Source organism: Hippopotamus amphibius, chromosome 12 (assembly GCF_030028045.1).
Source record: "Hippopotamus amphibius kiboko isolate mHipAmp2 chromosome 12, mHipAmp2.hap2, whole genome shotgun sequence".
In the NCBI taxonomy this organism is placed as follows: domain Eukaryota; kingdom Metazoa; phylum Chordata; class Mammalia; order Artiodactyla; family Hippopotamidae; genus Hippopotamus; species Hippopotamus amphibius.
This window is the reverse complement of record NC_080197.1, coordinates 57565510-57581234: the sequence shown is the minus strand read 5'-3', so window position 1 is coordinate 57581234 and position 15725 is coordinate 57565510. Positions and strand designations below refer to the sequence as shown.

At 39.1% G+C, this 15725-nt stretch overlaps 1 protein-coding gene across 6 annotated transcripts in view; it reads left to right on the top strand.

The window, feature by feature from the left end:
- STK38L (serine/threonine kinase 38 like) overlaps nucleotides 1-15725 on the top strand; it is a 77185-nt gene that overhangs the window by 44864 nt on the left and 16596 nt on the right. For 5 of the 6 annotated variants that reach the window (XM_057702021.1, XM_057702018.1, XM_057702017.1 and 2 more), the window contains 4 exons: nucleotides 4099-4243; nucleotides 7892-7943; nucleotides 14917-15039; nucleotides 15300-15383. In XM_057702021.1, coding sequence (XP_057558004.1) covers nucleotides 4110-4243; nucleotides 7892-7943; nucleotides 14917-15039; nucleotides 15300-15383 — 393 coding nt within the window. In that variant the 5' untranslated portion in view covers nucleotides 4099-4109. Of the gene's footprint in view, nucleotides 1-4098; nucleotides 4244-7891; nucleotides 7944-14916; nucleotides 15040-15299; nucleotides 15384-15725 lie in introns of those variants that run through there. The other variant, XM_057702023.1, reaches the window with a different exon arrangement.

The window sequence follows — 15725 nt, the reverse complement described above, 5'->3', positions numbered from 1 at the left end:
TACTTTCATGACAAAGATGAGCAGACTTAAGTTTTGCTCTGATTTGGTTTTTAAACAAGGCATACACACTTGCATGTTTGTATACCTAGAATGGAAAGACCATAGTGATGATGGTTAAATTATATAGTGTTTGGAAGTTTTTCATTCCTCAATATCCTCTTCTGGATCTTGGAGTTATAAACTCATTCCAGCTTTATGTGGGAGAAACTTGATCTTCTGTTTACCCCCCTTTTATAAAGACCTCAGGTTCATAAATCTTTATCTAAAACAATTTCAAATTCCTGTACTGTTAATGCAGACAATTTCTGTAGTTTGGAAGTGTTTTCAATTCCCTAACTTTTTTATGTTTCACAAAAACTTCCCCTAGAGTTTTTCTCTGTAATATTTCTGCCCACTGCTAGCCCCCCAGTTTTGCATCATCTGGGAAAGCCAAGTCAGCAGCAGGGCTTAATGCTGGCCATCTTCTCCAGACACTTTGAAGTGGGCAGAGGTGTCCTGGGCAGGAGAGCATCAATCTTTTTTCTTTCTTTTTTTTAAGTTTCCAGCTATCCTTATGCCATTAAACAGTTAAATTGAATAACCATTCTGTTTTGATGCCATGCTCACCAAGCAGTCTTCTTAAGTCTTTATATCTAGCTTGCCTGCAAGGACAGAGTGCATTTGCCGAAAGATGCAAGTATCTGTTTCGTGTTCCTCAGTTTCTTATTGTGTAAATCAGTAAATTGCCATTATGTCTTGTATATCAGTCTCCTGTTAACTTTGTGAGGATACAGTAACTTCCAGAATTCGATTGCCCTGGGACACAGGCAGCTGAAGCCCAGACCTTGCTCCTTGGCTGACAGAGTAGAGCAGCCTGTTCTGCAAGGCCCCTTGGCAGCCTGTCAGCTGCCTTCCAAGGCCACACCCTGAGTTCATCATACATCTTTCTTTCCGACTTCTACATGTATTACTGGTGTGTTATTTCTTTGTCCTATTTTCAAGGGGCGTTAAGAAAGTTTTGTTTGTTCATCTTTTCACCATCCACTTTTAGAAAGGAAACTATAGATCTTGGACAACTATGGTTGGGTCTAAGACCACGTGATCAGTTAGCAGCAGGACCTGGAGTCGACCTCTAAACATCTGACTCCCAGGTTCAGTGAGCTTCTTTTTCCACACTTGCCAACCTTTATAGGCAATTGTTGCTAAGTTTTTTCAACTCCACCCCCAACCCCCCCTTTTAATAGGTGGGCTCATTCATTCATTAACATCTACCATGAATCCAGTGCAGTGCTGTCAAGGGGATCGCTCATAATGATTCAGGAAAAGTTCTTGCCCAGATGTGCTCCTAGTTTAGTGGGGTAGGCAGGGGAAGCGATCAGCACCAGGACCTCGGGTATTTGTTACAAATGGTGGAGAGCACGCTTGAAAGAATCCATTTGGTCTCTTCTGGTACGTCACATCGCTGTCTCCTCTGGCAGGGAACCTTAGAGACGTTGCCACGGTAAGGCTTCAGCCAAACGGGGCTGTGAAGGATCAGCAGGGCCCCTGCAAGTAGAGTGTAGGACGCAACTGGCTCGGGACGAGGTCACCCGGAGGCGTGCACGGGCCACATGTGTTGGGAGAAGAGTGAGTGGCAGGGAGGGCCACCGGCAGATAAGGCCAGGAGGGCGAGCTGGAGATAGCACTGGGTGGGGCTGGGCTCCGCCGCTCACCAGCTGTGTGCCTTTTCCAAGCTTCACGTCCATTCTTTACCGGGCTGTGGTGAGGAAGCAGTGCCGTCACGCCTGGGAGTGCCACTGCGTTGAATCCTCAGGCAAGGAAAGGGGGAAATTAACAACGAGTAAACTCTCATGTAGTTTCTAATAGACATCAGATCAGCACTCGTGTGTGAGTTGTCCTTGTTTATCTTGTGAAGCTAATTCAACTTGCTGTACCTGCCATGAGCAATTTTAAACAAGTAATGTGATCAGCTTCTTGTTATAAAAAGAGTTAGAGTAGTCAGCAGAGGAACAGGTTTCTGATGTTAAAATAATAGATGCAATTTTAGACGTAATGAGGCTCAAGTAGTAAATTGAGGTAAAAACCCACTAAGACAACAGTGGAACTGGGAGTTCGCCATAGTTAAATTGTTTACTTTCAACCTGTGTTTGACTTGTTTCACATGAAGAATGGGAAAGGTCTTTGGTTCCTTCCATTATCCGTGGAGTATAGCCCAGCCCAGGTCCGCATCTGGGGCTCTGTATCTTTATGTAGTTAAGGAGGGGTAGGTGTTGGGGTTACTTTTCAGCTGAGAATGCAGCGTTGGATGGTCCCCCTGGCAATCTGGGTCTTGTCTAGGATGGTCTGTTATGTGGATTCCCATCCACATAAGCAAAAACCTCTCTAATGTATGGAACTATTCTAGGTTTGTTGTTGTTATTGTTGTTTGTTTGTGGGGGTTTTTGTTTGTTTGTTTTTTGTTCTTTTGGTCTAGATACGGACTATGGTAGGCGAGTCTCTTAGGGTCAGTGCCCCACCTATAGCAGCCACCAGAGTTCAGTCTTACATTTCTTATCTTGTCTAATTGTCCACATTATCTTCCTTTTTTTTTTTTCTCTTTTTGGCCACGCCCCGTGGCGTGTGGGATCTTAGTTCTCCGACCAGGGATTGAACCCATGCTCCCTGCAGTGGAAGCACAGAGTTCCCACATTACCTTCTTTAAACCAGTACTTTGTTTGGCTGGCTCAAGTGGTTTTTAAAAGTTGGCACTTGAATGGCTTTAAGTAGACAGACATTGTCCAGGAAAGGCCACAAAACTTCCCTGTTGTCACCTGGTTGATTCATACATTTTTGTTTCCTGCCTGGTTCCTACAGGCATTTGAGTTTCATTTGAAAATGAAATGGACCTTCCAGGCTGGAATAGTGTACCAGACGTTGTCCTAGCACTGTTGGAATGAGATAGGATTCAGAATGAGCTAGGACATCCATGGACTCCATTCAGAGGGGCTTATTTCTGGGACTTCTCTGGTGGTGCAGTGGTTAAGCCTCTGCACTTGCACTGCAGGGGGCACAGGTCCGATCCCTGGTCGGGGAACTAAGATTTCACGTGCCTCGCTGCACAGCCAAAGGGGCTTGTTTCTAAAAGTAGTTTTCCCTAAAACATATACCCATAAGAATTGCTTTGACTTATGTTTGTGTACATATTTCATGATTCATAGAATTTATATGGCAGAAGCTACTTCTTTCTATTTAAATTTCATTAACTTTTTTTTTTTAATTGTTTTTGGCTGCACCGGTCTTTTTTTTTTTTAAGCTCTTTATTGGAATATAATTGCTTTACACTCTTGTGCCAGTTTTTGAGGTTCACCAAAGTGAATCAGCGGTATTTATACGTATACCCCCATATCCCCTCCCTCCCGTGACTCCCTCCCACCCTCCCTGTCCTGGCCCTCTAAGGCATCATGCACAGGTCTTAGTTGTGGCATGTGGGATCTTTTGTTGTGGTGCACTGGCTTCTTTGTAGTTGTGGCATGCGGGCTCCAAAGCTTGTGGGCTCTATAGTTGTGACGCATGGGCTCTGTAGTTGCAGCTCGAGGGGTTAGTTGCCCTGCGGTATGTGGGATCTTAGTTCCCCAACCAGGGATCGAACCCATATCTCCTGCATTGGAAGGCAGATTCTTAACTACTGAACCACCAGGGACGTCCCTAAACTTCATTAACTCTTTTGGAGACGTGTTTCTTGGGGACATAAGTATTAGCAAAATCTTGTGGATTTTATTTAGTAATCAGTAAGACACCCACAAAATAGACTGAAGCTTTCTTGTTTTGAATGCTTGTTGAATATGACCTTTTGTATGCAAATGTGTCCGTGTTGTGTGTGGACTGCCGCTGGTGCTTCTTTACTGTACTTTACCCCCAGTTTTGCCAGCACAGAATTCATTTCTATTGCTTTGGGAATAGTGCATCTTTCTCTTTCTTTACTAGCATTATATTACGTTACTTATAATGTGAAAGACACCAGTGTCTTAACTGTTAGGGTACAATGTTGTTGCCTAGTAGAAATTCAACCATTCCTGGAGTTTGTTAAAAGGGATAGAAAGGTGTTTTTCTATTAAATAATTTGTATCTGTGTTTTTCTAGGTTCTGTTACTATGGCAATGACGGCAGGGACTACAACCACCTTTCCTATGAGCAACCATACCCGGGAAAGAGTGACTGTGGCCAAGCTCACACTGGAGAATTTTTACAGCAACTTAATTCTACAGCATGAAGAGAGAGAAACCAGGTATAGTAAAGGCGGGTCAGAATGTTCTGTGTGGTTCAGTACTACTGCACGTGGGGTGTAAACATGTTGTCCATCAGTAGTGTAAATATTGTGCGTCCCTGTTTGCTGACAGCGTACCTGGTTACTTGCTTTATTTTCACAGAATAGTGTCCTGTCCTGGGCACCCATATGCTTATATCACGTGTCAATTGATGTTTTAAACAAAACATTTCTAACCGTGAAATGATGGCATATCTTTATACTTTTTTTTTTTTAGTATACTTTAGGGCTCCTTAATGAATGACTGCCTTTAATCCGGGAACATTTGTAGTGTTGTGTGTATATCAGTGGGAATGGGAGAATTAAAAAAAGAATGAATGATGTTATTTTGCCTTCAGGAACCTTATAGTAAGGGGGATAAATGCACACGAATATTCCATGAGAGGGTGAAAAGTGTGCCCTTTTGGAAGGGCAAAAAAGGGACAGGGGCAAGGCAACTGGGAAGGCTTCATACATGGCGGTAGCATTTAAACAGAGCCCCTAAGGAAGAGTACTATTTATATATGCATAAAAGGGAGAAGAAAGAGGTTAAAGAGCAGGCGGAAGGATCTTAGAGACAGAAGAAAACACCTGCACTGCCAGGTCAGGCACTGTCCAGTTTAACTCAAGCTGGATTTTTACCATTTCCTGAGAGCCTTGGATGCTTCATAATGGAGCTGTTCTCATGGTAGTAAAGAACCTTGAAAATTTTTGAACAGAAGATGTAAACGATCGCTGGTGTTTCCCTGGAAGACAACTTCAGTTGTGATGTATAGATTGGATTGTGGGGAGAGGGATTAGAAGCAGGAAAGGCTAGTGCTGTCATCCAGGCCAGTGGAAGGGAGGCTTGCTTTAGGATTATGACAACAGCAATAGGGAAAAACAGAGTGAGAAAGACAGAAAAAACATGGCAACGACCCAAATATGGAATGTGAGAGAAATAAGCGAATGCTGGCCCTGAAATTTCAACCTCGGCAAGCAGAGAGTGGTACAACTTAGTGAAACAGAGCTCGAGGGGGAAGAGTCTGGTTTTGAACATAATTTTGGGCAGGTCTAACTACAGGTTAGACATGGCTGGGGAGAGAATTAGAGCTAGAAAATAAAACTTAAGCAACTATTCAGAAGTCAACTTAGAGTAAGGAAATATGAAAGAAAGCTAAGAAACGTGGAGAATAGTGAGGAGAGCAAACATATCTTTGATCAAAGTCCTAAAGGAAGAAAGAGAATGGAACAGAGGCAAGTTAAGCTAAGAGTTCACCATCAGCAGAAATTCCAGAAGATTCAACTCAGGCAGTGGGAAAGTGATTGCATTCAGAAGATCTAAATGTAAATATATGGCTAAATCTTAGCCAAAATTGACTGTATAAATAAAATCAACAATAATGGTAATGTCTTATGTATTAAAAAAAATATTTTCCTGCAGTAGACTATCAGGAGGGAAGTCCGTGGAATTAAATTGTTCTTAGAGATCAGTGTGTCTCTAAGGATAGGGATACAACATAGAGAGGGTAAAGGTTGATTAATTTCAGGCTTTGACAAATTAAGTGTACATGTTGTAATTTCTCAGGTAGCCACTAGAAGAATAAAAAGAGTTTGTAACTTTCAAACTAATAGAAGGGAAAAATACGGTTGGGAGAAAAATAAGTTCAGAAGAAGGCAAGGGACAAAGAAAAACTGCAATTCCAAAAAGCAGGTACAAGTAGAAACCACACCATAAATTAAAAATAAATCCAAACATATAAGAATTTATACTAATTGTAAATGTAGTGAAAGTGTCTGGAAGTGATCAGATCGTCAGGGGAGACTGAATAAAGTAAAAGAGAACCAAGGAAGGGAAGACCTATATTTTTTCAACAGTCACTTAAGTTATTCATCAGAATTTTAAAAGTTCATTGTCTTTTATTGCTGAAACCTTAAAGTAATTCACTTTTGCCCTCTGTTCCCAAACAAAGGAAAATAGGAGTAAAAGTATCTACTGTTTTTGTTTTTGTTTTTGTTTTGAAAGCATGGTTGTGCCATGGAAGTCAAATTAAATAGTCGGCCATCTTCTAAAAGCTTATACTTTAAGAAACGAGTGATGAATTTTTAAGGCTTAATTCATTGGATAAATGCATAAGCCAAATAAAGTACCAATCAGAACAAAGCATTTTAGGAGGAAAACTCTTTTTTAGAAAGGTACAAGAGAAGTCCGTGGGTCTTCTCATCGAAGTATGGAAACGGATGAAAGTTATTGCATCTCTTCCCCACAAGCAGGGAAGCGTAACTTTGGCAAGGACTGAGGAAAGGGGACGGTGGGGATTTGACCGAAGAGTAAAGTTATTTGTATATTGGTAGTCCCTCTTGGGTTAATGGTCCCCTTACTCTTTGGATTCTTCCTGCCGAGAAGAAAACGCACATCATTCAACAGGCAGCTCTGAGGTACCTGGAGGTGCATCACGGCCTGCATAGAATCCAGTATTAGGAACTTGGACCATTCGAAGGGTTGGGCTTGGGTCAGCAATGTGTAAACGAAAGGTAAAAATCAGTGTGGTTAGCACCAAGGTAGGTGTGCTTATGACTAGAATTGAAGAAGTGGAGAATATACTTATAGATGCTGATTTATGAACAAGCTTTAGTTATTTGTGTCATGAATTTTCCATAAGAAATAAAAAGGATCTTCACAACGGTTTAGGAAAGAGCTTACCTTTGGACATCTTGTCATAAACAACAAATGCCAAAAAATTTGTATGATGGTTTCAATCCTCAGCCCTTATACCCATTTGGATAAAGCTTTGAAAGTTAATCTTTTTCTGGTACGCTCCAAAACTAGTTAGAAGGAGCTCTCCCAGGTGTATCTTTAGGGAAAAGAACAATATGATAGAAATAAAATACTAATAGTCACTTGGAAATGAGCTGCAAAACCACAGCTGTCTCTCTGGTTGCTAGTTATTTCAGACATACTCCCCCACCCAGAAGCTTAAGTAAGTAACTTCAAGGATGCATTTTAAAATATTGAAGAACTGAACTTGGCTATACCTAGAAAAGCAAAGGTTCTGGTAGTTAATGGGTTATTTTTTTAATGTACATGTATGACTTTCCAATTTTCCAAGAATTATAGTAGAATAAAATGTACTTAATTGAACTGAACACCTTTCCTTGATTAATTAGGAAAATAAAGTTTAGAGTTTACATGAAGGACTTAGACAAGCTCCTTTATAAGCGTTAAAACCAAGATTCAAGCACAGGGATATCCACAGTAAAATTTTTTACTTTTTGTCACTATAGTTACCTTTTTATACATCTAGTACAAACACTGATAAATGTTAATGACTTTGGAGATTTGAACATTAGATAACAGAGTTGTCTGTATTAGAACATGAGTTGCCTTTGCTAACCATTTATTTAGGCAACTTTAGAAGTAAATTACTCATTTGGCTAGTATGAGAGAGCTAAATTAGGACTGGGTTTATATTTTGAGAAAGAAATATATATTTATATATATTAATCACTATTCTTAGCGATTATTTTGATTCAACTTGAAAGATTTTTTTTTAGCATAGCAAACAAGTGTAAACTTGAAAAAATAAATGTACACTTCTTAAATGGGAATAGGAACGTACTAAAATTTAAATTATTTTTTCTTTTGAAAAGGCAGAAGAAATTAGAAGTGGCTATGGAAGAAGAAGGATTAGCCGATGAAGAGGTAACATAAGCTGGAATTGTTATGACTCAACAATATTATATACTGGAAAGTTGCTAAATCTTAAATGCTCTCACTACAAAGAAAAATAGTACTTCTGTGAGGTAATGAGTGTGCTAACTTTATTGTGGTCATTTCACAATATACAATATATACTTGTATCAAATCATCACATTGTAGGGAATTCCCTGGTGGCCAGTGGTTAGGACTGTGCTTCCACTGCAGGGGGTCTGGGCGCCATCCCTCGTCAGGGGAGCTAAGAGCCTGCAAGCCGCACAGCACAGCCAAAAAAAAAAAAAAAAAAAAAAAACCAACACATCACATTGTATACCTTAAACTTACACAATGTTGTATGTCAATTATATCTCAATAAAATGGGAAAAAATCTAATTTCTGTACAAAAGCAACCCCAGCGACTTTTTTATGTATTGATATCAGGTGATTTTATAACTTAATGTGGGTTTTATATTTGAACATGGGCTTCTTACTTTGTTGCTATGATGGAAATCTTTGAAAGGGAACAGCTTTTTTTTTTTTTTTAATTCTAAGAACATATATTCAGTGAATAGTAGCTACAGTATTCTAGGTGTGTGGAATAAGAAAAGAAGACTCCAAGAAGAGTTAATGAATTGCCAAGTCTTCTTCAATTTTTTCCTAAGTATTTCTTAAAACCACACAGTTCACTAGTCCAGTGCCACGAACCCAGTGGTTAAACTACCATGTATTTCAGCTGAAGAATCACTGCCCGCAACTGGCCTCTCTTCTTCCAGTCTCAGCCACGTTGCCATTCCTAGTTTTTCTGCACACTTCAACCAGGGTTATCTGTCAGAAGCCAGATTTGACCACATCACTCTTTTGCTTAATACCCTTCACTGGCTGCCAGGTGCTCTCGGGGTAAGGCCAGCTCTTTAACATGGGTGTACAAGGCCCTTGACGATTTGGCCTCTGCTTCCCTCTCTCTAACCTCATCTCTTGTCACCCACCGCCAGGATGACCCGCAATATCTAATTACTTTCCTCTGCGTGCTCTTGCCTGCGTACCTTTTCCCGCGCTTTTCCTGCTGCTTGGAATTCCTCCTTCCTCCTGCCGGAGTCCCATCACTCTTCAAGATGCTTTCCATCTCACTTCAGGCATCACGTCCCCTGGGACAGAACACTTCCTGTCCCCGTGGCAGCCTTAAAATACCCTCTTCCCAGAGTAGAAGCTCCATGACCTCTTACTTAGCATTACACATCCAGGGCTGGAAGAGGGCTAGACCAAATATTTGGTAAACAAATGAACAAATGGACCGTGGATCTCTCCCTAAAGAGTTTACAGATTAGAATGAGAGATTGCGTGTGTGTATGATAGGATGTGACAGACTTTGAAAATACGCAAGTTATCTCCTAATTCAGGGGATCAGAAAAGGTTTCATGGAAGAATTACAATTGATCTGAATCTTAAAGAAATAGGTAGAATTTACACGATCGTTAGGAGGTATATGCGCCAGAAAGAGAAAAACAAATACCGTATGCTAACTCATATATATGGAATCTAAAAAAATGGTACTGATGAACCCAGTGACAGCGCAAGAAAAAAGATGCAGATGCAAAGAATGGACTTGAGGACGTGGGGGTGGGGGCGGGGCGAAGGGGAAGCTGGGACGAAGTGAGAGAGTAGCATTGACATATATACACTACCAACTGTAAAATAGATAGCTAGTGGGAAGTTGCTGTATAACAAAGGGAGATCAACGCAATGTTGGGTGATGCCTTAGAGGGCCAGGACGGGGAGGATGGGAGGGAGTCGTGGGAGGGAGGGGATATGGGGATATGTGTGTAAATGCAGCTGATTCACTTTGGTGTACCTCAGAAACTGGTACAAGAGTGTAAAGCAATTACATTCCAGTAAAGAGCTTAAAAAAAAAAAGAGGTATATGCAAAATAATGCACATATGCAGAATATTGAACTTTAATAATGAACTGTATGAAAGCAGTCATCCAAGGGCCGAGCTGGTGACATAAACGAGAAGCTGGCCAGGCTGGTTTCATGGCGACATCTTAGGTTATATTCTTTTGATCTAACATACTTCGCATATTCAACTCTTTTTTTTTTTTTTTCATTTTCACAAAGAAAGAGATTCTTTTTTTGCCTTGTTCTAAAAGATTTGCTTCTCACAGTTTATCTTTTAATAAAGACATATCACTTTTCACTTTACTGAATGAAAACAATAGCACCAGCCCAATGATACCCGTTGCCCGGTGACTGGCGCTGTGATAGGGACTGACTGGTTCCAGAGCTGCCTGCTGCCCACTGAGAGGACTGTACTGTTGGCCCAGTGAAGCCAAGTTCCTGTTTTTCAAGTGAAGCTGGAAATCTAGGCCTTTATGAAATCACTTGCTTTTTAAAATATTGGCAAGTCATTAGTGTTTTAAAAACAACTTGGGGGCCAAATCAAATGCATCTATGAGTTGAGTACAGCTTGTAGCTTCCAGTCTCTGGTCCACTCCAGGAAGTACTAAGTACATCTAGAGCTGTTTTCTTTAATTCTTCTTAAATAACTTGTAGAAAATGTGAGGTGATTTTACCCCTAAAAATGCTCAGTGGCCCATAATAACCATTTATAAAACATCTAAAATTTTTAGTAAAGACATCTGAATTCCACACATGCTTCTTGTTGGCCCCATGCTAGGTCCTAGAGTATCACATTCTGTGAAACAGACATGATCTCTCAGTAGAATGTACAGTATGTTTGAGCTATCTTTATGTGGGGTGAGTCTTTTCAAAGTAAAATTGTTTTGTAGAAAGAAATTCATCCTTAATTCATTCTGTAATAGAAAGTTATTTGTGAAATAATTTGTGAAAGTTACTTGTGAAAACGAAACCGTATATAATGTGGCCTTGAAAAGCATTTATACGGAGATGAAATTGTTAGCTGACCCCTTTCTTATCTTAAAGCTTCTGTGTACACTGTCTTCTACAAAAACTGAGCACCCTACAGATGGAGAGTTTGAGGAACATCCGTTTGAAAGGAATGGAGGAAAAAAGAAAATGGCATATTTCTAGTTTCATCTTATTTAAAATCCTATCAAACATGGAATATTATTTACTCTAATGGAAAACCAAACTGGGCAAGTTTAAGGTGCAAGAGAGCCATGATATGTCAAGCCTGTCTGCAGATTTTTGTTGTCCTCTTTGGAGAGGAAGGAATGTGATTACCACAAAAATGTTATTTGTTTTTCAAGGTAACTTAATCTATACAGGTTGTGAGCAGATATATTAACATGCTTTTCTTCAAAAATGTGAACTTGTTTCTCTTCTCTCTGGACTACAACATGGACTTGGATATCATGGATAGGTTTTTTTAAAAGTACTGTAACAATGTCGTAGGTGATTTTCCTTTTTTATAGGATTATATAGTCTATACACTGTGATCTCCCTTTTTGCCATTTAGTAGCAGTCCCCCAAACTACATAAACATCATTTACTCACTGTACTACGCACCTGTTAAATAGTAACAAGCAATATTTTCTGTGGCTGCCTCTCTTGTCTGTCGATTTTGAGCATGATTTATGAAACTGTGACGAGGTCATCTTTTCCATTCAGATTAGACAAGTTTCTGAATCTACATCCAACTGTACACTGTTTTAAATCCATAAAGTCAGAAATCCAGACTTTTTCAAAATTCTAATATTTATTCATTTACATGATTTTAAAAAAGGTGTTTGCTGCCTTTAAAGATGGTGTTATAGTGCCACCATGTGGCCTTTTCTTTATTGGAGTCAGAGTTTAAAACAAGCTACTTTTGAGCTATCCTTTCGTTACACTAATAATTCATTTTTCACCATTATTAGTCAAGAGGCATTTTTAAACAAAGAAAGTCTTCATTGTTTCCACCATTGATGTGCCTTCATTTAGCTGTTTAAAGATGTTTAGATTGAAGACATAATTTCCTAATTTTATCTTCATAGAGTAACTTTGTATCAGAATTCCATTGCATCGACGATACATACTTGCATATTTCTTATTTTTTTAAACTTTATTTTTTAATTTATTTTAATTTATTTTTTATTTTATCTTTTTGGCTGTGTTGGGTCTTTATTGCTGTGCACGGGCTTTTTCTAGTTCCAGCAAGTGGGGGCTATTCTTCTTTGCGGTCCAAGGACTCCTCATTGAGGTGGCTTCTCTGGTTGTGGCTCGCAGGCTCTAGATGCACAGCCTTAGTAGTTGTGGCTCACGGGCTTAGTTGCTCTGTGGCATGTGGGATCTTCCCGGCCCAGGGATCAAACCTGTGTCCCCTGAATTGGCAGGCAGGTTCTTAACCACTGTGCCACCAGGGAAGCCTGTGTATTTCTAATTAATAATTCACCTTACCCTTTTGGAAACAGATGTACATGGCATAGGAAGGGACTATTCAGTGATTATATCTTTGAATTGCATTTAGGAGCAATGTTTCTGAACGGTTTCAGTCATTTTGACTTGTTTCATCCTCAGACCTGAACCACTGAAAGCTTGGTAGGGTTCAATTGAAGATGAACTGGGGTTTAATTTTTTCACTGATTTTGTTTATTATCCATTCTATGTGACCTCTACTAGGTAGAGGTAATTTGACATAATTCTGTGTCAAAAAACAGAATTTTGTTTGGTGAGGGGAAAAAATGAGGTTTAGAACAATTAAATACATGCCCATTCCAAGTGTAACCTTCAGGTATTTTGTAATCTTTCTTATTAATAGTATTTTTTGTCATCTTTGGAGAATGAATTATGGAATTTTTGACTTGGATATTTTAAAGGATGTTTTGTGTAATTATTTTTTTGTTGCAGTTTCATATTTTTAAGAAGTTGTGTGCCAAGTCTCAAGTACTTTATTAGAAATCTATCTAAGAATAAATTCTACCATAAATAAATGCATATGGAAATACTGCTGTTGTGTTATTTTCCTGTCAGAAGTCTAAGTAGTTGTGACAGAACTTGGAAATTAGGGAATTGAATCAAAGTAGATTTCTTGACAATAGGAAATCAAGATCAGAATACTATTAGCATTTCCTAAAGTTTAATCTTTATTTTTGAATTAAGTTAGCATATGGAGGAAAGAATACGTGGACTAGTTAAGATGAAATACTTAATGGAGTCTGCCTCAAGAATAAAGATATATCAATTGTTAAAAATTTTTTTAATTTTTTTTTTTTTTAGATTATTTTTTCCATGCTTAGTAAATATTCAACTTTGGTAAATAAGTTAAAACACCAGTATATAATATTTAAGATATGTTACCCTCATTATACTGTATCTCATCTTTTAATACTTTAGGCTTCCTTTGAAACAATGATTTTAAAATCACCCTTTTAAAAAACCTGTTCTTTTTTAAAATTAATTAATTAATTATTGTTTTTGAGGTACACCAAGTTCAATCATCTGTATTTATACACATATCCCCGTATTCCCTCCCTCCCTCGACTCCCCCCCACCCTCCCCGTCCCAGTCCTCTAAGGCATCATCCATCCTTGAGTTGAACTCCTTTTGTTATACAGCAACTTCCCACCGGCTATCTATTTTACAGTTGGTAGTATATATATGTCTATGCTACTCTCTCACTTCGTCTCAGCTTTCCCTTCACCCCCCCGTCCCCCCAAACCTCAAGTTCTCCAGTCCATTCTCTGCATCTGCGTCCTTGTTCTTGTCTTGTCACTGAGTTCATCAGTACCATTTTTAGATTCTGTATATATGAGTTAGCATACAATATTTGTCTTTCTCTTTCTGACTTATTTCACTCTGTATGGCAGACTCTAGGTCTGTCCACCTCATTACATATAGCTCCATCTCATTCCTTTTTATAGCTGAGTAATATTCCATTGTATATATATGCCACATCTTCTGTATCCATTCATTTGTTGATGGGCATTTAGGTTGCTTCCATGTCCTGGCTATTGTAAGTAGTGCTGCAATAAACATTATGGTACATGTTTCTTTTGGGATTATGGTTTTCTTTGGGTATATGCCCAGTAGTGGAATTACTGGATCATATGGTAGTTCTATTTGTAGTTTTTTAAGGAACCTCCAAACTGTTTTCCATAGTGGCTGTACCAACTTACATTCCCACCAGCAGTGCAGGAGAGTTCCCTTTTCTCCCTACCCTCTCCAACATTTGTTGTTTCCAGATTTTGTGATGATGGCCATTCTGATCGGTGTGAGGTGATACCTCATTGTGGCTTTGACTTGCATTTCTCTGATGATGAGTGATGTTGAGCATCTTTTCATGTGTTTGTTGGCCATCTGTACGTCTTCTTTGGAGAAATGTCTATTTAGGTCTTCTGCCCATTTGTGGCTTGGGTTATTTGCTTTTTTGGTATTAAGCTGCATGAGCTGCTTGTATATTTTGGAGGTTAATCCTTTGTCCGTTGTTTCATAGGCAACTATTTTTTCCCATTCTGAGGGTTGCCTTCTAGTCTTGTTTATGGTTTCTTTCACTGTGCAAAAGCTTTTAAGTTTCATGAGGTCCCATTTGTTTATTCTTGATTTTATTTCCACGATTCTAGGAGGTGGGTCAAAAAGGATCTTGCTTTGATGGATGTCATAGAGTGTTCTGCCTATGTTTTCCTCTAGGAGTTTTATAGTGTCTGGCCTTACATGTAGATCTTTAATCCATTTGGAGTTTATTTTTGTGTATGGTGTTAGGAAGTGTTCTAGTTTCAGTCTTTTACATGTAGCTGTCCAATTTTCCCAGCACCACTTATTGAAGAGGCTGTCTTTTTTCCATTGTATATTCGTGCCTCCTTTGTCAAAGATAAGGTGCCCATGTGTGTTTGGGTTTACCTCTGAGTTCTGTATTCTATTCCATTGATCTTCCTTTCTATTTTTGTGCCAGTACCATACTGTCTTGATCACTGTGGCCTTGTAGTATAGTTTGAAGTCAGGAAGCCTGATTCCACCAACTCCATTTTTCCTTCTCAAGATTGCTTTGGCTATTCGGGGTAAAAAACCTGTTCTTTTTTAATAGAAAAAGTTACGCCGATCACAGCATGCTCGCAAGGAAACAGAGTTCTTACGGCTCAAGCGGACCAGACTTGGCTTGGATGACTTTGAGTCTCTGAAAGTTATAGGAAGAGGAGCGTTTGGAGAGGTGTGCTTCTTTTTTAAATTCACTGCTGTTTAAAATATGTATCTTAAGATAGTTTAAAATATGTATTAAAATAGCTTAATATGTATTAAAATAGTGTAATATATTAAAATGTGTATTAAAAAAGCTTAATTTTAATAGAATTTCTAAAATACCAGCAATGGCAAATTACAACACTGTTTTCTTTCAAGGAGCCTACCTTTCACTCCTAAATAAATAGAAGTGACTGTTTGACGTTTGTGATATGAATTTTTACGTTCTAGGTGCGGCTGGTCCAGAAGAAAGATACAGGCCATATCTATGCAATGAAGATATTGAGAAAAGCTGATATGCTTGAGAAAGAGCAGGTATGAGTTCTTTAATACGTGTAACCCAAGGAATGGCCACTGACTAGGTGTTAGAGTAACTGTCAAAACTGAGATTTCTGAAAAGAAACCTTCACATCTTCCTATGTAGTCTATAAGCTTTTTAGTAGCCTGTTTCATTGTTCTCAATTCTCTGATTTAAAATTTCTTCCAAATTCGTAATCATATTTACATATCTGTTCAGGCTGTCATAACAAAATACCACAGACCGAGTGGCTTAAACAACAGAGATTTCTTTTCTCACAGTGCTGGAGGCTGGAAGCCCAAGAGCAAGGCAGGGTGTGGTTGCTCGTGAGGGCCCTGTTCCTGGCGTGCAGGCGGCTG